This window comes from Metarhizium brunneum, chromosome 1 (genome assembly GCF_013426205.1).
Source record: "Metarhizium brunneum chromosome 1, complete sequence".
Taxonomy (NCBI): Eukaryota; Fungi; Ascomycota; class Sordariomycetes; order Hypocreales; family Clavicipitaceae; genus Metarhizium; species Metarhizium brunneum.
The window spans coordinates 2,854,134-2,873,886 of record NC_089422.1 but is presented as its reverse complement, the minus strand read 5'-3'; the positions used below and the strand labels follow the sequence as shown (position 1 = coordinate 2,873,886).

General features: G+C 54.6%; 7 protein-coding genes across 7 annotated transcripts; 4 read left to right on the top strand and 3 right to left on the bottom strand.

Annotated features, from left to right (window-relative positions):
- Nucleotides 1-1,096: 1,096 nt before the first annotated feature.
- Nucleotides 1,097-3,372, top strand: G6M90_00g008760 (uncharacterized protein; the record flags this gene model as incomplete). Its single annotated transcript, XM_014694148.1, has 5 exons — nucleotides 1,097-1,255; nucleotides 1,320-1,778; nucleotides 1,841-2,667; nucleotides 2,737-2,932; nucleotides 2,992-3,372. The coding sequence occupies 5 exons, from the start codon at nucleotides 1,097-1,099 to the stop codon at nucleotides 3,370-3,372; spliced, it is 2,022 nt and encodes a 673-aa protein (XP_014549634.1).
- An 819-nt stretch (nucleotides 3,373-4,191) lies between these two features.
- Nucleotides 4,192-5,847, top strand: G6M90_00g008750 (uncharacterized protein; the record flags this gene model as incomplete). Its single annotated transcript, XM_014694149.1, has 1 exon — nucleotides 4,192-5,847. One exon carries the CDS (start codon nucleotides 4,192-4,194, stop codon nucleotides 5,845-5,847), a length of 1,656 nt encoding a protein of 551 aa, XP_014549635.1.
- Nucleotides 5,848-7,442: 1,595 nt separating this feature from the next.
- Nucleotides 7,443-9,310, bottom strand: Gen1 (Flap endonuclease GEN 1; the record flags this gene model as incomplete). Its single annotated transcript, XM_066129655.1, has 4 exons — nucleotides 7,443-7,547; nucleotides 7,577-9,042; nucleotides 9,109-9,245; nucleotides 9,297-9,310. 4 exons carry the CDS (start codon nucleotides 9,308-9,310, stop codon nucleotides 7,443-7,445), a joined length of 1,722 nt encoding a protein of 573 aa, XP_065985772.1.
- A 356-nt stretch (nucleotides 9,311-9,666) lies between these two features.
- Nucleotides 9,667-11,382, top strand: G6M90_00g008730 (uncharacterized protein; the record flags this gene model as incomplete). Its single annotated transcript, XM_014694151.1, has 2 exons — nucleotides 9,667-10,079; nucleotides 10,134-11,382. The coding sequence occupies 2 exons, from the start codon at nucleotides 9,667-9,669 to the stop codon at nucleotides 11,380-11,382; spliced, it is 1,662 nt and encodes a 553-aa protein (XP_014549637.1).
- A 397-nt stretch (nucleotides 11,383-11,779) lies between these two features.
- Nucleotides 11,780-13,327, top strand: dia4 (Serine--tRNA ligase; the record flags this gene model as incomplete). Its single annotated transcript, XM_014694152.1, has 1 exon — nucleotides 11,780-13,327. The coding sequence occupies one exon, from the start codon at nucleotides 11,780-11,782 to the stop codon at nucleotides 13,325-13,327; it is 1,548 nt and encodes a 515-aa protein (XP_014549638.1).
- A 181-nt stretch (nucleotides 13,328-13,508) lies between these two features.
- G6M90_00g008710 (uncharacterized protein) lies at nucleotides 13,509-14,978 on the bottom strand (the record flags this gene model as incomplete). The annotated part of the gene is made up of 1 exon (XM_014694153.1): nucleotides 13,509-14,978. One exon carries the CDS (start codon nucleotides 14,976-14,978, stop codon nucleotides 13,509-13,511), a length of 1,470 nt encoding a protein of 489 aa, XP_014549639.1.
- A 1,003-nt stretch (nucleotides 14,979-15,981) lies between these two features.
- Nucleotides 15,982-18,145, bottom strand: nrc-2 (Serine/threonine-protein kinase nrc-2; the record flags this gene model as incomplete). Its single annotated transcript, XM_014694154.1, has 4 exons — nucleotides 15,982-16,375; nucleotides 16,434-16,815; nucleotides 16,908-17,207; nucleotides 17,275-18,145. 4 exons carry the CDS (start codon nucleotides 18,143-18,145, stop codon nucleotides 15,982-15,984), a joined length of 1,947 nt encoding a protein of 648 aa, XP_014549640.1.
- Between the last annotated feature and the right edge of the window lie 1,608 nt (nucleotides 18,146-19,753).

The following is a 19,753-nucleotide window of genomic DNA, read 5'->3' as shown; positions in this document are numbered from 1 at the left end:
TACAACAATGGACGTCAGAATTGGCGTTGGAGGCGTCCCTAACTTGACTTTTTTTCTTCTTCTTGTTTTTTTGAAGTATACCCCGGACTCACGGAAATCCGGCTAGTCATTTGTTTCCCTTTTGTTTTCCGCAATTCAAGGCTGGATATAGACAAGTAATTGCAACATAGAAAAAATATTTCCTGTGGTCTGTAAAGAAGGGGACAAGTGTGGTTCAATGTGAACGTGCCTTCTGATTAGTTGATGGTCGTCAAACAAAGCCTTGATGTCCTTTGTTATCTTGTGTTTGCTCCTCAAATCAAACATTGTGGATGATGGCACATTGACGAGTAAAGAAGCCTGGTTGCATGGCTGACGTGCAGTTCTGCACCATTGAGCCTAACCGATTTTGCTCGGCGCCGTGACACGTGACCCGTGACCCGTGCCTCATTGCCAAAAGGACGACGACCAAAAGCCCTTTCTTTCCAGGGAGCTGCCCTTGAACAAGCTATCCTCAAACCCAACACAAATCGACCTCGCCGTGCGTATGAACAAAGCGACTCGTTGACGCCCTTAAATAACGACATACGTCTCCATATTCTGCTTAGCGCACCCTGTAACTGATTTTGCCTGATTGTCCCCTACCGCGATTCGCCAGACAACAACTTGCCGGTCGTCTTTGAACACTTCATGAGCAACGAACGATTCTGAAGGTCCTGGATACAAATTCTGTCGGTAAAACCTCTCCTTAGAGGGACACTTGCAGCGTTTAGCATCCTCTGAAGTATGTCCGACTGCGATACATCTGTCTGTGGTACTTGAAAGGTCGCACCAGGTCAGGCAGGCGACTGATTGTTGTTGGCAAGGGTGGATGCACCCAGGAGGGAATCTCTGGATATAAAAAATTTAACACCTTAGAAGAAATATTCCCCCGTGCTTGGTTTCTTGCCCTGTTTTTTGTTTCCTACCCCTGGGTCCAAGTACGCTGCCCGGTACGGCGGCTTGGTCCAGGTTTGAGAACGACATTGCCACGGCCCAGTTTGATTTCCCCAATAGGCAGATAAAGGGTGAAGAACAGTTGGTAATTAGTTAAGATCTCTTCAATTCAGCTTCAGTCATGTCGGAAGCCGACGAGGTTGCGGAGGACTACCGCCATGCTCTGGAAGATCTCTCTTCCAACATGAGGTTCGAGATTAGCAACTTGACCGTGATTGCGAGAGAAAATACGGAACACGCCCTGGCCATTGCCGAGGTTCTTCAACAACATATTCTGAAGGTATAAATCTACACATGAAGCAAACGACGTATCGTGTTGAGTTGCATAACTAACCCACCGTTAGGCACCCCCGACGAAAAAATTGCCCGCCCTCTACGTGCTCGACTCTATTGTGAAGAATGTCGGCACGCCATACACATTGTACTTTGGTCGAAATCTATTCAAAACATTTATGGAATCATATGCCGTGGTCGACAACAACGTACGGAGGAAGATGGAAGAAATGCTCAAGACTTGGAAGGATCCTGTTCCTGGATCAATGGACACGCGCCCTGTCTTCTCGCACGAACTGGTTCGTCCAATAGAGAATGCCCTTATGAAGGCCAGAGCCGCGACGATGCCGCAACCGGGAGCCATCCCTGGGCGACCACGCTCTGCCATGATACCTCACCGGAACACACCTACGCCTCCCGGCATGCGAGGGCAGCCTGGTGGTCCGGCTGGCCCGTATCCTGCGCAGCAATATGGCTATCCCAATGGCAGCAGACCCGGCGAGGCGCCATACCCCGGCCAACAACAGCAGGTAAGAAGCCTCCTGGCTCCATTCTACACAAAAGATTTCATTGCTGACTATGCACCGCCTAGTTCCTCCCCAGCTCCTCAACTCCTCAACCACATGGCTCTATACCGGCCTCTTTCCAACCGCTCCTCTCCGGACCATATGGGTCTGCAGGGGCGGGGACACTGGCTGGAATAAGTGTAGAAACGTTGAGCAATGACATTCAGAATTTGATTGTTGCCATGAGGGCAGAGTTCGCACAGAACCCAAATGATAATAGTGTTCAAAACAGACTAAAAGCCCTGCTCGATCTTCAAGGCGTTGTGCGCAATACTAGTTTGCCACCTGATCAGCTGGAGCTTATTAAAAACAAAGTAACTGAACTTGCTGCCGTGACGATGAAGGCAACGCCATCCCAGAACTCGACGCCAGTTCCTGGGTATGTGCCCCCTCAAGGCCACCCACCATCTCATCCTGCGCCTGTAACTCCAGTCCCAGCCTCGGTGCCTGAGCAGAAGCCTCAAGTAACGCTCGATTCTCTCCTGGGACCAGGAGCAATGGCAGCACTCATGGCTAGGCAGGCGGCAGCATCACAGAATGCCACTCCTGCGGCCCCATTTCCTAATGCTCCCATCCGATCGCCACCTCCGACCCATGCAGAAACACCGAAGCCTCCTCCTCAGAATCCGATGTCCTTGCTGGAACGACTTCGTCAAGCAGGCATGATACCATCTGCTACACCTCCAAGTAGTGGTGTACCAGTTGTCGCCACTCCTCCTCCGCCGCCGCCGCCTCAGTCAATACTACCTCTGAACATTTCCAGCATATTGGCTTCGGCAAAGGCAGCAGCCAGCCAACAGGGACTTGATGGTCTCAATGGCCCCGTCCTAGACTCGACGTCATTAAAACAACAGTACGTAATTCCTACAGCGGTACAATTCCCCCTCTATTTTCGCATCACATGAAATCTAACAAGCTCTAGATTCCGCCCCAGTACTGTTGCTGCTCTCTATGATAACCTCGGTCCGCCTTGCTCGCAATGTGGACGACGATTCAAGACGGATGAGGAGGGAAAGCGAAAGAAGATGGCTCACATGGACTGGCATTTTCGTGTTCACCAGAGAACAACAGAAGCCGAGAAGAGGGGTACGCACCGAAGTTGGTACGTGGATTATCAGGTATGTTGGAAGGAATAGCTCGAGTGAGGTTGCGATGGAGTTACTAAGACGATATCCAGGATTGGCTTCGCTCTCGCGAGACAGTAGACTCGGATCACATTCCGGCACCCGACGACGGTGCTGGGCAGGCATCAGAAGCGAACAAGGGACCCAAGTATATCCCCGTGCCGGATCCCGCGAGCGGCATCAACAACGTTTGCCCAATCTGCCAAGAGAGGTTCGAAAACAAGTGGCTCGACACGGCGCAAGAATGGGTTTGGCTGGACGCTGTCCTCGTGGGCAACCGAGCGTACCATGCGTCGTGCCACGCTGAAGCCACGAGAGACCGTGAAGGCACTCCTGGTCCCTCCCGGCGAACACCCGAGCCTGTTTTGGGCAAAAGGAAGGCCGAAAACGCCATTTCGTCGCCGAAGATTCGGACTTTGAAGACGTCAATGTAAAGCCAGCGAATTGTGTATATAGATAGAATCTTGGGGCTGGAGGCAGTGTTACGGGAAGAGTGAGGCCATCAAGTGATCAGTTGCATGGAGGAGGCTATATAGTATGACTTGCATGCATGAGATACGGCGTTTTGGGTGTACTTGATGGAGTTTTATGCTACAAGCTTTAACTTGATAGGGCTAACAAACATACGTTTGGGAGGCGGCAGTGGTACATGGGTTGACAGCGAGAGGCGGTGGGTAGTAATACACTTACAGACTCCAACTTTGGAAATTCAGCTCATTTTATCTCATTTGCTGTGCAACGTTAAGGCTTTGCGTACCTGCATGCCTCGGCACATGGAAGCTGACCACACAATGATATGAAGTCGAGTTGTCAGCTGTGGTGGTGGGACGTACGGGTTAGGAGACTCGTACTAGATAGATGGTGAGATGGCTAATGGCCATGGCTACTGCATGAGCATCCACATCAGAAATATGAAGTTGATAAAAAAAGAGTTGATAAAAATAATAAAAGAATAATAATGATGGGATTGTGCCTCCTCCAGTCTTGCTTGACGTCTCAGTGCTGGTGGCATGCCCCAGGTTCCCCCAATTGACACCCGTGGCCCCGCTAATACCCGTGCTTGTAGCTGAGCACATGTGCACCACCAAGCCACCAGACAGCGCGTCACATCACTTAAACTCGCATGTGCGATTCGCGTCTTCGCGCTTTTTGCAAATAAATCTGCCAAGTCCAAACCAACTACACCCGACCATTGCCACCAAACATACTAGCGCTACCTCCGCTGATACCGCTCGAACCAGAGCCAATGGACCATGGCAGTCGACTGTCCCATATGCAACAAACCCGTCAAATCGTCCGAAATCAATAGCCACATCGACTCTGGCTGCACAAGCTTCATCGCCGACAAGGACCCTTCGCCACCCACGTCGCAGCAAAACGGAACTTCTCATACGCCCTCCCAGCAGAAGCGCAGTGCGTCGAGTTTCTTCTCAACGCCCGCGCCGAAACGAATACACTCCGATGGCAAGGCATTGGCCCCTCTTGTGAATGGGACGTTCCCGCCCATCATTGGGAAGAAGCGTAGCTTCGATGAAGGACCCGGTGCCGGGAACGAGGGCTCCGGCCTCTCGGCTGTCGACCAGAAGGCCAAAAAAAATGGCGTGGTGAACGGACAGGAAGAAGACGGGCAAGTTTCAAAGAGGGCCAAGACGCAACGCTCAGCTCCCCTGGCCGAGAGGATGCGGCCCACGACGCTCGACGACGTGTGCGGGCAGGATCTTGTAGGGCCCAACGGCGTATTACGAGGCCTCATAGAGACAAATCGCGTCCCGTCCATGATACTCTGGGGTGCGTCGGGCACTGGCAAGACCACCATCGCGAGATGTATAGCCCACATGGTCGGGAGTCGCTTCATCGAGCTCAACGCCACGAGCACGGGCGTGTCCGAATGCAAGAAGCTGTTCCAAGAAGCCGCCAACGAACTGGCTCTCACGGGCCGCAGGACAATCATATTCTGCGACGAGATACATCGCTTCAACAAGGCGCAGCAAGATGTGTTTCTCAAGCCCGTCGAGGCGGGGACGGTCACACTGATAGGGGCGACGACGGAAAACCCGTCCTTCAAAGTCGCCAATGCGCTGCTGTCCCGGTGCCGCACGTTTACGCTGCGGTCGCTCACCGAACAAGACATTACGGGTATTCTGAAGAGAGCCAGAGAGGCCGAGGAAGCGGTGTACCCGCCGACGCCGCTGATAGACGACGAAATGATGGGCTACTTGGCCAGGTTCAGCGACGGAGATGCGAGGACAGCACTGAACCTGCTGGAGGTGGCGCTGTCGCTGACCACGCGCGAGGGCATCACCAAGGAAGACATCAAGTCGTCGCTGACCAAGACGCTCGTGTACGACAGGGGAGGCGACCAGCACTACGATTCCATCTCGGCCTTTCACAAGTCGGTGCGGGGCAACGACGCCGACGCAGCACTGTATTACCTGGCGAGAATGCTGCAGTCTGGCGAAGACCCCCTCTTCATCGCCCGCCGCATGGTCGTCATCGCCTCGGAAGACGTCGGCCTGGCGGACAACACCCTCCTGCCCCTGGCGACGGCGGCGTACACGGCCACGCAGCAAATCGGCATGCCGGAGGCTAGGATCCCGCTGGCCCACTGCGCCATTGCGCTGTGTCTCGCGCCAAAGAGCACGCGTGCGTACCGGGCCCTGAATAGTGCGTACGCGGCGCTGCGCGAGCCGGGCGTGGCCAGTCTCCCCGTGCCGCTGCATCTGCGGAACGCGCCCACCCGACTTATGCGGGACATGGGATACGGCGCCGAGTACAAGTATCCTCCGAACTACCGCGACGGCAGGGTTCGTCAGACCTATCTCCCCGGGGAGCTCGTCGGCCGGAGGTTCCTCGAGGAGAGGGATCTGGGGACCGAGGTCGACCCTGATCTGGTCATGGGTGAAGGCTGATGAGGAGGTTGGTCATTCTGCATAAAACTGCATAGCATACCGTAGGTTCTGCATCACTTGGCGTAGTGACGTGTGCATAGCGTTGGGCTACTGTGTTTGGAAAATATGGGATATCGGTGCATCGCGGCGTGTCGGGCGTGCAATGTATTCTACAGGAAGAACAGGGTCAAGACAAAATAGTACATACACATTGACGAATTGTCTACATGATACAAGAAAGGACAAGCCGTGAACCCGCGTAGGGACCTCTCGTCTGTCTTGTTATTCATCTCCGTCCTCGTGTCCTCGACATTGCCAGACACCAACTTTGACATATGACATGACGTGACATGAATACCAGTTGTCCCCGCCCATTCTTGGCCCATAGTACGAGATGATCAGGTAGATGGCCATTTCGTCTCGTCAGCATACCAGGCAGACTGAGGAGCTGGCTCAAGACCATCTCGTCTCGGTGGTAAGACGTATTTCACACGATGCCAGCCACCTGACACCCTCACCGATGAGATGCCAGGTATAACAAGTCAACGTGTAGGCGCTCCTCCCCCCCTCTTAGAATTCAACACTAGAAAGTCTGGGCAGCCGGCGCGCCATAGTGAACACAGATAACAGGCGTCGTCCCATTTGCATTCACCACAATGACGGTTACAAATCATTGGCAGAGGCCAACCGTTGACTTCCTGAAGCAACTGTCATACTGTAGCATCAAACACGCATGTGCGGACTGCCAAGCGGCAAATACAAAGGGGCTCTGACTGCCGATGCGAGAGAGTATGTAATAGACGCCTCTCTGCGCCGTCGTGTCTTGGTAAATTCACTCAGCAAAACAAGAATACTGCACACGCTGGATACACCCTCTTCTACCGGGATGGTTTAACCGCAAAAGGTAGGAATCCAGTACCGTCACGCAGAAGCACGCATTGTGTAGTGAAAGAAGTAGCGATATGGGCCGTATAGAGACACATGGCCTCCAGCTTATATTCTCTCACATTATCGTACATGATCCCCCATGAATATGATTATACAAGTATAAACCCATGCCTTATGCTCGCTATTTATCAGTGGCTGTCAAATCAATGATTGACACATCACTCCACCGAACGGCGGCTCCCTTTCTGCTCAACTTTGTATTTAATTCCGCATTGCGCTCTTCTTCATCTAATTCGACTTCCTCGAAAAAGCCGGAACCTGAAAGCCTTGCCCTAAAAAGCTTGTTCTTTGGTGATGGCCCCGGTCCCCTCGAACATGACGCCCCCTGGCCAACTGCAGCCGTCTCCTGATTTAAGACTGGCTGAATAGGTGAGGGAGACCGTGCTAGCGCTGATATTGATTCCAAGTCCGAGTCGGAATTTATTCCCCCTTCCCCTTCCCCTTCCTTGTTCATCAGTATTACTCGCTTTTCGGTGGCTTTCCTCTTGGATTTACTGAGAAACAGTTCCATAGAAGACTGTTTCAACGTCAAGCTGTTCGTTTTAGGCTCCTGATGTTGTCTTTGCCGTTGAAGTGGATTTTTCAGGCTCTTAGAGCAATGGCTCGCCTGAAGAATTGAGCGTATTGATTCGGGAACCTCTTGAGACTGTGGGATTTTGGAAGCCGTACTACAAACTGAACCTGACGGGGAAGGAGATGCAGGAGGAGAACGGGATGCCGGCGCTGGGGGACTTGATGAAATATAGATCGCGTCTGGTTGCCTCCTGGGGGATCTAGGCATGACTGGTGAGCTGTCGATTACCTCAATGGTTGCCGCTGTTTTCGGACTCCTCGTAGGCGAGGACGAGGATTGCTTACTTATGCTCGGCGTGGCTTTGGGACGCGCAAGGCTCTTGTGGAGTGATGAACTTGGCTCAAGAGCTTTGGAAGAACCTTGGTTGCTAGCAAGAGCTGCCTTTGTGGCTGTGACATACTTGTCAAGTGAGCCTCGAGGCATATCGGAGCCTTTGAGAGCTTTGGTTATACCAGCTTTTTTCTTTGTCTTTGTAGGAGATCGTCGGACAGCCTTGGCCTGTTCTTTCAATTGCCATTCTTGGAAAACGTCGGAGGCGGAATTTTTCACCAAGCCTTCCAGCACCCAGGCGAGATCGGGTTTGGAAATGTCAAACAGTTTTGGTGCGTTAATGGTAGGGACGCCCTCAGGAGTGTCGAACTCATCGTCGCTGTTCAACGCCAATCCTGTTCGGCCAGGATTGACAGTTTCGTCAACTTCTTTCGCCAAATCAATGGGGACAACTTCCTCAGGGATAAAGGCCAAGCGTAATTCGGGTGTGCCATCTGTGCTAAAGTGTGTTCGTCGCCCAGAAATGCGTTTAACATGCTGGGCGGCAATTTGGGAATTGGCCAAGTCGCGAACAAGCATTGCCTGTCCTAGAACTCGGACAAACTTGACAGCCCCTATACGGTAGTCCCAGTCGAAATTCTCTCGCGTAAACTCGCGCAATGCGGTTAGATGAAATACGTGCTTTTGCTCCATTGTTTGACGAATAGCCTCAATACTGGATTCGGAAGACACTATTGGGTGGGTGTAGTAGCGCAGGACTTCGATGTTGGGGAAGTCTTCTGGTATCGTTAACGCCTTGTGCTTCGTTCTGAAATAGCCTTTTTCGTTGGTTTGTAACTCATGCCGTAGAGAATTCCGCCATGCTTGTATACCGTCTTTATCGGATACCTTTAGACGGCAAACTGATTTTCCAAAGCCAGCTTTGGCCGCCTCACAGGCTACTTTTACACCACATCCGGGTACTCCGTCTGGAAGATAGTCACCGCCGCTCATTAATGCAACTAACACCATGCCTTCACGATCAAGACCTAGGTCTCCCAACGCCATGTCCCCAACGTCGTATAGAGAAACATGGGTTGGTGCTGTGGAAGTTTTCCCTTCGGAAGACCAATTACGGAGTGTTTTTGTGCATCCAAACATTATTGTGTCGACGTCTTCGCTGAGAACAGCATCAACTATTCCGTGTCGCTGGAGGAGGGCGCATTCCGCTTCTCCTTCGCCGGGGGCATCATGGGTAGGAAATCCGAACAATCGTATCAGGTGCTTCGCCGCTGCCGTTGTAGCGCCGTCGCCTCGTCCTGATCGTTTGTTTCGTTTAAACATGGGCTTATTTGACCCATCAAACACAAAGATTGGTTGTATTGGGGTCCCGAGGAGTCGAACTAGGCGATAGAACAGAGTCCTCAATGCCGGATTGGTACCACCTGGATAGGTCAGCATGATGAGTCATGGCTATGCCAGACTATATGTAGCGAGGCGGGTGTGCAGACCTTGTGCAGCCTGTGTCTGGAAGTGCCATATTGCAAAGTCAATAGCAATGCGATACGGTCGGTTTGCCGACTCCAAGCTATCAGCGGCAAGCTTGGAGAGCGAGATCCGCTTGCCCGGACCGAGCTCTTTGTAAATACTTCAGCCAGTTAGCTATGCGCAGGAATATAGGATTGGGGGCATTATGCACCCTTTGATGCCCATTCCAGGTCGGCATTGTTCCCAAAATTGGCATTTGATTTGCGTGGCTGCAGTTGGAGAATCGGGGGTCGAGGTGATTGATGAGCCAAATGCCCCACGTCGCCTCAGCGACGCCTGCCATTGTTGACTTTGTGGGCCGACCCCAGAGGCCACACAGGCGGCAGGAAGCATTTGATCAGGGGTCAACTGGTCCGTCACTGCAGCCCGCTTATGTAGGTACCACATTCACTAAGTGCATATCTATCGCCTGAGCCGGCGCTGGTTGGTCCACGCCTTTGGTGATGAGCTTGGTCGTCTTACAGCACCGAGCCGAATTGGAATTCACTCTTAAAAATTAACCTGCATCTGCATCCCCAGCCATGTCTTCTGGCGCAAGCACTACGCTCGCGCACAGGAGCGTGGCCACGATAAGATCAGGGACGTCACAAGCGCCGGCCAGTACATCAACGCCTCACACCCCGCCAAGGACCGTCACATCCTCATTTGGGTCGCCATCAACGATCCGTGCAGAAGACGATTTTGTACTTCTCGAGATCGGCTCGCGTTATATTCGAGCTGGCTTTGCAGGCGACTCCTTGCCTAAAGCCTGCCTGTCATGTGGACCAGGACAGCAACGGCGAGTTGGTGATTTTCGAGCCTGGCAGGAACCGGCTTCGGGTCCTTCGAGGAAATGGGCCGCCGATCACGAAATATGGCGTTATGACGTGCGCGATGTCGACTTGGGCTTGTTTCGAGACAAGCTTGACCGACTGTTGCGAGAAGCATTTACAAGGTAGCGTGCGGTGATGGCATGACGATTGAACAAGTGCTCATTGTGTGTGTCTAGGTTTCTGCTCATTGACTCTAGGCCGAGACGACTTGGTCTTGTCCTGGATTCGGCTGTTCCACTTCCTCTTCTATCTTCTGTATTGGACACCTTGTTCACCAACTTCCAAACCCCAATCATCTCTCTCATGTCGACTCCCACAATGGTAACTGTGGGAGCCGGCGTACGGTCAGCATTGATCGTGGACATGGGCTGGAACGAAACTGCCGTGACCAGTGTTTACGAATACAGGGAAGTGAAAAGCTCGAGGACTGTCAGGGGTGGCAGGAGTCTTAATGATGCGCTATACAAACTGCTTCATGCCTTGATCCCTTCTGCAGGAGACGACGAATCAGAAGACAGAGCCGTGGCTTTTGAAGAGTGCGAGGAAATACTGTGTCGACTCATGTGGTGTCGACCCTCGGCCTTCAAGTCATCTCAGAGACAGTCTACTCAGTTGGACACGGTGGAGGAGCAGGACGAAAATGAAGGAGAGTCAAATCAGCCGAGCGGCATAGCCGAAGTGCCACTTCGATCAACAAACCCTCCCTCAACTATCCACATACCCTTCAATAAGCTTGCCGATGTCTGCGATGATTCATTTTTCGACCCTTCAGCAGCTCGGACCACCTTTGATGACCACGAACTGCCCCTCCACCTGCTTGTATATCAGCACCTGCTTCAGCTGCCTGTTGACGTCAGGGCAGTCTGCATGTCTCGAATCATTTTCACCGGGGGCTGTTCGAATATTCTAGGTGTAAAGGAGAGAATTTTGGACGAGATTACGAGCATTGTTGAACGAAGGGGTTGGGAGCCTGTGTTTGGCCAAAGCGTCGAGGCCTTGCGAAACGGCCGCAGAGCCCAACGCAAGGCTAGCCTCCAAAGGTCAAGCACCTCCTCTGTTGGGACGTCAGAGTCCGGCGGTGACGATTCTGATGGGTTGCGGTCGGAATCGGGAACGACAGATTCCCAAGAAGACCAAGTCGAGGCCAAGATTACACGCAACAGGCCGATACGGCCCCAGGTCCAGGGCCGGCTGCGAGCTATTCACTCGCTGGGAGCCTGGGCGGGTGCCAGCTTGATGTGTCAGTTGAAAATTCCAGCCTTGGCCACCATAGATAGGGAGCTGTGGTTGCAGCAAGGCGCAAACGGAGCATCTCGTCCGTGTGATGTTGATTTCAAGAACCAGCAGCGGCAAAGTATGGGCACCATCAGAGGAACTGGAGGCCATCACACAAACTGGACCCTCGGCGTTTGGGGTGCCTTGTAGTAAAGGTGATGGATGTGAGGTGACATGAGGCGAGGTGAGGCGAAGAGGAGTTGGTGTGCATTCAGAAGATACCACTTGATTTAGACGCATGAAATGTACATGAGCATGTATTCGACAAGCCTGCTTTCATAAATGAACAAGCATGTTCTGACTTTTGACAAGTCTATCCGCTTGCCCAGTTGAGTGTAGTCTGGCAGTTATTCAAGTCTACTGTCTGGTACGTACAATGTACTTGACATTAAATGCTGGCGTCCCCCATTTCGGCCAATTGCATTATTAGACCGACCCCACCCCCCCAAAAGCTGCAGAGAGCTTCACCTCAACTCAAGCTCACTCACACCCTCGTCGGAGTTGCATGAGCATGAGCTCAAGCTCATAGCATCACCACTCCAAGACGATGAATCGAGCACTGACATGTCTACGCTGTCGGGGTCTCAAGCTACAAACGCGAGCCGTCTCTGCGCGCACATTTGCAGACAACAAGCGGCCGCCTATAGCGCCAAAGCCCATCATCGACATCAAGCACATTCGTCAAAACCCAGAGCTATATGAGCTCACATGCCTGGAGCGAAACTACAGAAATCAAGCAACATACCCCGCCAGGATCCTGGAGCTGCATTCCGAATGGCAGGTCTTGCAACGACAGGGGCGCGCACTCCGCGAGAGGTCAAATTTGCTGCGGAAATTCCTCGCGAATCCGGCCACGAGCAGCGGGGATGATGATGTCGAGGATATTCGGGAGATGGGCAGGGAGCAAGTGCAGGACGAGGCGAGGAAGCTGAAGGGTGAACTGGCCGTCATCGAGAAGGGCGAGGCTGAGGCCGTTGCCGAGATGGAAGCGCTCGCGTTGGAGATTCCGAATCTAACGAGCCCCGACACTCCTCGCGGAGACGAGGCTGTTCTTCTAAGCTACGTCAACGACCCGCCGACGGCTTTTGACAACTCGCCCGAGAACAAAGTCTGGCGGTCGCACGTGCATGTCGGCTCGGAGCTGGGACTGTTCGACTTCTCAGGCGCGGCCACAGCTTCCGGCTGGGGATGGTATTACCTCGTCGGCGAGGCCGCTCAACTCGAGCAAGCCCTCGTGCAGTATGCGCTCGCCGTCGCCACCAAGTACGGCTGGACTCAGGTTTCGCCGCCGACAATGGTATACAGCCACATCGGAGCGGCGTGTGGTTTCCAGCCACGCGACCAGCACGGCGAGCAGCAGGTCTACGCCATTGCGCAATCCAAGGCCGATGCGGACCGCGGCGTGCCCGAAATGTGCCTCGCGGGAACATCTGAAATCTCCCTCGCCGGGATGAAGGCCAACACCACCTTGGACCCGGAGGACCTGCCCATGAAGCGCGTCGCCGTGTCTCGGTGCTACCGCGCCGAAGCAGGCGCGCGTGGCGCCGACACCAAGGGCCTCTACCGCGTGCACGAATTCACCAAGGTGGAAATGTTTGCGTGGACGAGCCCCGGCGAGGACGAGGCGCAGGACGTGTTCGAGGAGATGCTCGACATCCAGACGGAGATTCTGCAGTCACTGGGGCTCTACTGCCGCGTCTTGTCCATGCCGACTGCAGACCTGGGTGCCTCGGCCACGCGCAAAGTAGACATGGAGGCCTGGTTCCCCAGCAGACAGTCCATCAACAGCGGCTGGGGCGAGCTGACGTCGGCCAGCACGTGTACGGACTACCAGACGAGGCGGCTGGCGACGCGCACGCGGGTCGACGGCAAGATCAGCTTCCCGTGGACGTGCAACGGGACGGCGCTGGCGGTGCCGCGTGTCATGGCGGCGCTGTTGGAGAACGGCTGGGACGAGGAGACGGGCACCGTGACCATCCCCGAGGTCCTGCGGCCGTGGATGGATGGGCTGGAGCGCATGGGGAGGGTGGGCAAGAGGAGGAATGCGCAGGAAGTGACGTTTAAGCAGAAGGACGGGCACGTCGAGGAGGCGTAGGACATGGCATAAAGACTGTACAACTAGCATTTGTATCAAAAAAAGCACTCCCACCACGCACAGTCTGGAAAGCTTCATGTTGCGTCCGGGTCGAAATATGCCTATCAAGTACGTGGACCAAAACGCCTGCCATCACACGCCGGTCGACCCGTTGAACTTGTCAACACCACGTCTCGCACATCTACAACCCTCCCAGCTTCACACCGCGCGGCCTCCTAAACGCCAACCCCGGATCCCTCCGCCACCAGTAATACCCGCTCATCTTCTTCACGGCACCGCCCCAGCCCAGCTCCCTCCTCTCCCACGCCGCGCGCCTCGAGCCGTCCGCCCACCTCTGCACAAGATGCTCCTCCGAGCCCTCTCCCTCCCACGGCAGAAGCTCGCCGTCGAGCTCCCCCGTCTCCAGCCACACCTCGACCGTCCGCAGCTGGTCGGCATATATGACCAGCACCGCGAGCACGCTCGCCAGAAAGCTTGACAGCCAAAACACCCAGAAGCTCTCGCCCCCGGGCCCGTAGTCGCCCCCGATGGCGAGGATGCTCGCCACCGCCGACACGGGCAGCATCAGCCCGCCCAGGTACGCGATCCTATCCAAGCTCCGGTCGTTGTCTGTCTTGCCGCCGCGAGCCGGAGACGCCTCGGCACCGATCCCCTGCTGCCCGAGGCGCACCCTCATCTCCAAGCGCCGCAGCAGATCCGCCCACGCCGACGCGCCCGCGGCGCCGAGCTGCCTCCCCCGTCCGGAGAAGCGCCTCGCCTCGTCGAGGTTGGACTCGAGCGCGGCCATGGCCGCCCAGAGCGACTCCCGCTCCTGCATGTGGCCCGCGCCGCCGCCGATAGTCCCCGGACGCATCGCCGCCAGGCAGCCCGTCCAGCGGTCGAGCACCACCTCACCCAGCACTTCCTCGACAGCCACCTCGTCCGGGGGCGCCAACGCCTCCCAGAGGTCCTGCTCAAAGGACGACATCTCCACGCGCCCAGTCGAGCCGGGGCGCGCGCTCCCAATAGCTCCGTAGCCGGCGGCGCCCTGCTCGCGCCGGAGCTTGTGGTCGCGCCGCTCCGGGCCAGCGCCGTCGCCGACAATGACGACCGGCACCCCGCCGCCGCCTAGCCAGACGCTCATTCTCGAAATCGTCAGGGCCTGCCCGTCGCCGGGCCTGTACAGCGGCACCTGGCCCTTGCCGGCGGCCACCTCGGGATACGCGCAGGTCCACCACCGTCGCGGCGTGCGTCTCCCTCCCCGCGGCCGGTACGGCGTCCCCGCGGCGTGGGCGTCTATGAACCCGCCGTCGACGCGGGCCACGCTGACGAGGGCTTCGCGCACGGCGCCGTCGACGCGGCCTGCCCGGAGGACGAGGATGCGGCCCTGGGACCGGCCGCCTTCGCCCGCTAGCAGTTCGGCGCGGAGCTCTTCGACGCTCGGGAGGATACGGCGGTGCCGTTGGGCGCGGGAGTCTTTCGCGGACCACTCGAGCACGTAGCCTGGTGATGGGGACGGTGCGCACGGTGCTGAGACGCCGTCTTCGCGGCGGGACATGTAAGCTTGTCGGGACATGGCTTGGGGAGTGGTAACGGGCGTTCCGCCGCTGTTGACTCTACGACTGGGTGATGGCGATGAATTCAAGAGTCGCCATTTTACCACCTTTGCCATGGGGAAAACAGGCCATGTTGTATGCCCTTTGAGCCGGGATTTTTTTGTCTTTTTTTCCCTTCCTCTACCCATCTACACCGCAACACATGATAGGCACGACACGACACACCATGGGGTTGGACATGCCCCAGCTCACATCATGCGATCGCACATTGTACCACTGGGGGGAAAACAACATAGACAAGATTGTACGCATTTTCTCCGGTGTATGAAAGCTCCATGGCAAGGTGGGTGACAGCGGCATTGCATTCAAAGTTCACATGTCGGCAAAATGGGTCATGTGTATCATTTACACGTGCATATGACCAATGCCCTCTACACTCCAAGACGCCAGACGTGAAAAAAAAGACACTCATCATCTTGGAACGAGTGCAACGCATAAAAATTTCGTTTTCTTGGTCGAGATAAGAGACTAAAAGACTTCCTTGGTCTATCTGTGAAGCTTAGACGTGAACTTTCATGGCTGAGTGACAGTATACATCAAACTTTGCTCTTTACCGCTTCCCTCCCATAACGCCAAATAGAACCCACAATAATCACAGGTAAAACGCCGCTTCTCTGTGCAACAAAAAAAAAGAAAAAAGAAACAAGAAAGAAAGAAAAAACACCAAAAGATCAACCCGACAAACAAGAGCATAGGCGATAACGAGATAGCCAGGCACTTCTAGCCCAGTCGGTGCTGCCGCTAGGCTAACGTCAAATGAGTGGTCCAGTCGCCAAAGCCACGAGTCCGTCTCTTCTTCTCATTGTAGTACATGCTGAAAACCATGAAAGAATGGCCAAAAATAAAACAAAAATGTTTGGCTCAGGAGAATGCAGAAACAACGCAGGCGCACCGCAGCGAAAAATGTCAACAACACCCCTCCCGCCCCAAGGGGGAAAAACAAGACTGCCATGTCAAACACTCTCTTCCATCCTAAATACCAAATGCTAAGGGAACGAGTGAGCACCTTGCCCATACCCATGATTGCAGTCAAGCTGAGAGAGTGTGCTGCCCCCATCACTATGAAGAAGCGCTCACTTGTTGGTTGACAGAAGGATGATGAACAATGTGTTGGTGATGGTCATCACCATCGTGATGTAGTGTGACGCTGTTGAACTCGCTGAAGGGATCCTCTATCTCGGCTCCTGGAGTTGCCAATCCGCTGTCTAGCGGCACCCCCTTGAGTCTTGATCCACTCATATCCACACTTTCGCTCTCTTTGACATTTCGGAAGTTGACTGTGTCGATTCCCTTGGTGGGATTGGGGACGATTGGTGGCTTCATGTGACGGATGAGAGCCCATTGAGTTGAGCGGAAGAATGGGTGTGCCTTGATATCGGATGCGCCAGCCCGAGCTCCTAATCTCCGGTTTTCGTCCTTGATGAGGAGCTTTCGAATCAACGATTTGCAGAGGCTGTGTGACACACAAAGTCAATAAGTCGACGCGGCAACAACGACTGGGTTGAACATACTTTGAGATTTGAGGCGCCCCTGCATGGTCAGGGAATGGAATATCCTCGCGCAAAATGTTGGCAAAAGTAGCGTTTCTATTCTTTCCCTTGAATGGCGTCGTGCCGTAAAGCATTTCGTAGATCAGAATGCCCAGCGTCCACCAGTCAACAGCGCTCGTGTGCCCGGAACCCTTAATGACCTCGGGAGCAATGTATTCTTCCGTGCCAACGAATGAGTTTGTACGGAAATTCGCGATGCATGATCTGGTGTCAATCGTAGGCAGGGCGTCTGTCCTGGCACCGTTCTTTCCGATAATCATGGTGGGCTTGCCACCAGGATCAGACTGCTTGGACAGGTCGAAATCTGAGAGCATAATGTGGCCGGACTGGTGAAGCAGAATATCTGCGTACACAATAGAGTTAGTCGGTAGACTTAAAAAGGGGGAGTCGCAAATGGCACGCTGCGAAAAAAAAAAGTTCAGGGATTCATCATACTCTCAGGTTTTAAATCGCGGTAAATGAAGCCCATTAGATGAAGGTATTCGAGTGCAGCTGTAACTTCAGCAGCATAGAAACGAGCGTCGTCTTCGGGAATGCACTTCCCAGGGCGAGTCTGCAGAGCTCGGAAGAACTCTCCACCGCTGCAGTATTCCATGCACAAGTATAAATGCTCGTCAGACTGGAATGAGTGATAGAGCGTGACGATGAAGGGATGATTGCTGGTTGCCAGAATCTCCTGCTCGGCAAGAGCCCGCTTGATCTTGTTTCGCTTAATCATTTCCTTTTTACTCAAAACTATAAAGGCTCAACATGTCAGCGTGGTTTGGCTTGAAACTGGGGTGACCTTTTTGACAACACATACCCTTCATAGCATAAAGCCTGCTGCTCTTCTTTTCTCTCACAAGATACACCTTGCCAACATCGCCCTTTCCAATGAGCTTAATCTTGTCAAAACTGGCAGGACTAACCTCGACGTTGCGGACTTTGATGGAGTTTGAGCTATACGTCCTCCGGAAAGCCAAGGAAGTACTAGGTGCTCGCAATGCCGAGAGAACGTCCTCGCCGGCAATGGCATGGCTGTCGCTCTTGGACGATTCGGACCGAGACTGGGCAAGGCCAATCGAGCCGCTCTCCGAGTCGGCAACAAGGGGATCCTTGCCGAGCTCGGCGGTTGCAGGTCGCTGGGCGGCGGGTATGCCAATGGGCAGAGCGGGAACTGAGCTGGACTCGGCGCTGGCAAACAAGCCCTGGGCATTGGGGGCACTAGCAACCCTCCGCAGACGGCGAGCCAATTCCTCCTTGGTCTCGCTCGTGGCCTGGTCGGCGGGAATACCATCGGGGCCGCTAACCTTCAATTCGGGAGTGTCCGGCGGGCTAGGCGGTACAGAGCCCTCATTGTGATGCCGTAGGCCCGGTTGGCCCTGGTGGGCAAAGTAAGGGTTTGCGTGAGCAGTAGGACTCATGGCCTCTTCGAGCTGATTGCCTTCGCTGGCCGAAGTGTGGGCGCGGAGTCGGCCGACGGTGTTGGTGAAGAATTTGGTATGGCGGGAGGGCTTGGGGCCAGGCATGTCGGAGGCAGCAGCATTGTTGGAGGCCGAGGTGCGGGATGCATTGTTGGCGGCGGCCTTTTCCTTTTCGCTTCCACTGCTGGCGGCGCTGTTCATGCGAAAGAAGTTTCGGAGACGGTGGCTCACCTGCGCACCGGAGCCATTTGAGCCCTTGGATGGGGGCATGGCGTGGCCTGGTGACGGGAGACGGGAGCGGGAGGCGGGTGACGGTGACGGTTGACGACGGACGATGGACGATTAGTAAGGAGCCGAATCAATCAGTCGATGCCATGGTCTGTCCGCAATTCAGGCCGAGGAACAAAGAGAAGACGCTGGGGTGGAGGGCCTTCTTTGCGTTGCACAAGGGGGGGATGGGCGAAGGAGACGGACAATTCGAGATGAGATGAGGGGAGTTGAGAGGCAAAGAGGGAGGTGAATGTCGTGGCGGCGGCGGTGGGTGCGTGGTGACGGAGGACGGAGAAAGACAGTCAATGGCAGCGGTCCATGTCGGCGGTGCTGCGAAGACGATTCAAGTGTGGTCAATGTCAATCTGGTACAGTAAGCAATACACCAGGTACTTAAGTACACATGCATGTATGTACGTACGGGTGGGCAGGGGCAGCCGTCAATACCAGACATCTGGAGTCAATAGTACTGGCACCCGTCAACTGGTCCTCTGCCGCAGCAAGCACCAGCACTAGTGAGTCAGTGACCAGACCCTGCCTTCCATCCGAGCTCAATCGATGTTTTGCTTGCCGCATGTGCTGCCGCTGCTGGCGTCTTGCTCTATAGCCGCACCACAACCACCAGACGCCGTATCACACCCTTGTCCGGCATCATTGGCTGCAGGACACACACCCACTATGACTACATACATGCTAAATTAAGGTCAATCCGCGCTGGATTGACTGGATCAGCGTGCACAGTTTGGTCTAGTCGGGGAGGGCCAGGTGGGACCGGACCTGACTTGGCTTCAATGTTGAACATTGGGGACACACACCACTGGAGACACCGCTGGAGACACTGCTGGAGACACCACACTGGAAGACGCCAGTTGACCAGATGCAAACCAGACCAGGCTTCAATGTCGATGCTGGAGTCTTCAATATTCAGCACTGGCCACTGGTCACTAACCAGTGCATCGTCAGCCTGAACGGCGCAGGCCACTTGGAGACTACTACGTATTACTAGGAGTGAATTAATGTGAGGACAACTGGTGTTTGAGACGCCCTGGCCCAGTGGGTCTCTCAAGTCCTTAGAGTCAAGCCAAAAGAGGGCAAAAAAGCCAGACCATGGACTCAACATTTCTGGCTGGCAGCGAGGAACCAGTTAACCAACTTCTATTGGTCTCGGCGGATTACCACCCAAGGAATGTACTGTACAATACGGAACGTAAGGTGCCCATGTATTGTCTGGTACAATAAAGAACCTCCAGGCAACGCGCCGGGCCCCTTCCCTCTCCCCCCTTCTCACTTCCGTGTCTACCTACTACTAATGCTTGATGCTAGACTGGCCACATGCGCTCGAGGACGGAGTACCTAGGGCTGTGGACCCGGTGTCATCCCGTCATCGAACCGTTCCATGTTCCAAGCCTTCGGCGGACGGATCCAAATGGCTGAGCCGCGACCTTTGCTGGTTGGTTGGGGTGCGTCTTTTATGCAAGGCAAGATTGCCACAAGGAATAACACCCAAACCACACCTTCAACCCTACAGAAGTCTTTCAATAAACATCAGCAGACGACTTTTGGTAGAACAGTGCGACGAATATGCATAATCGAGGAGCAATAGCTAATG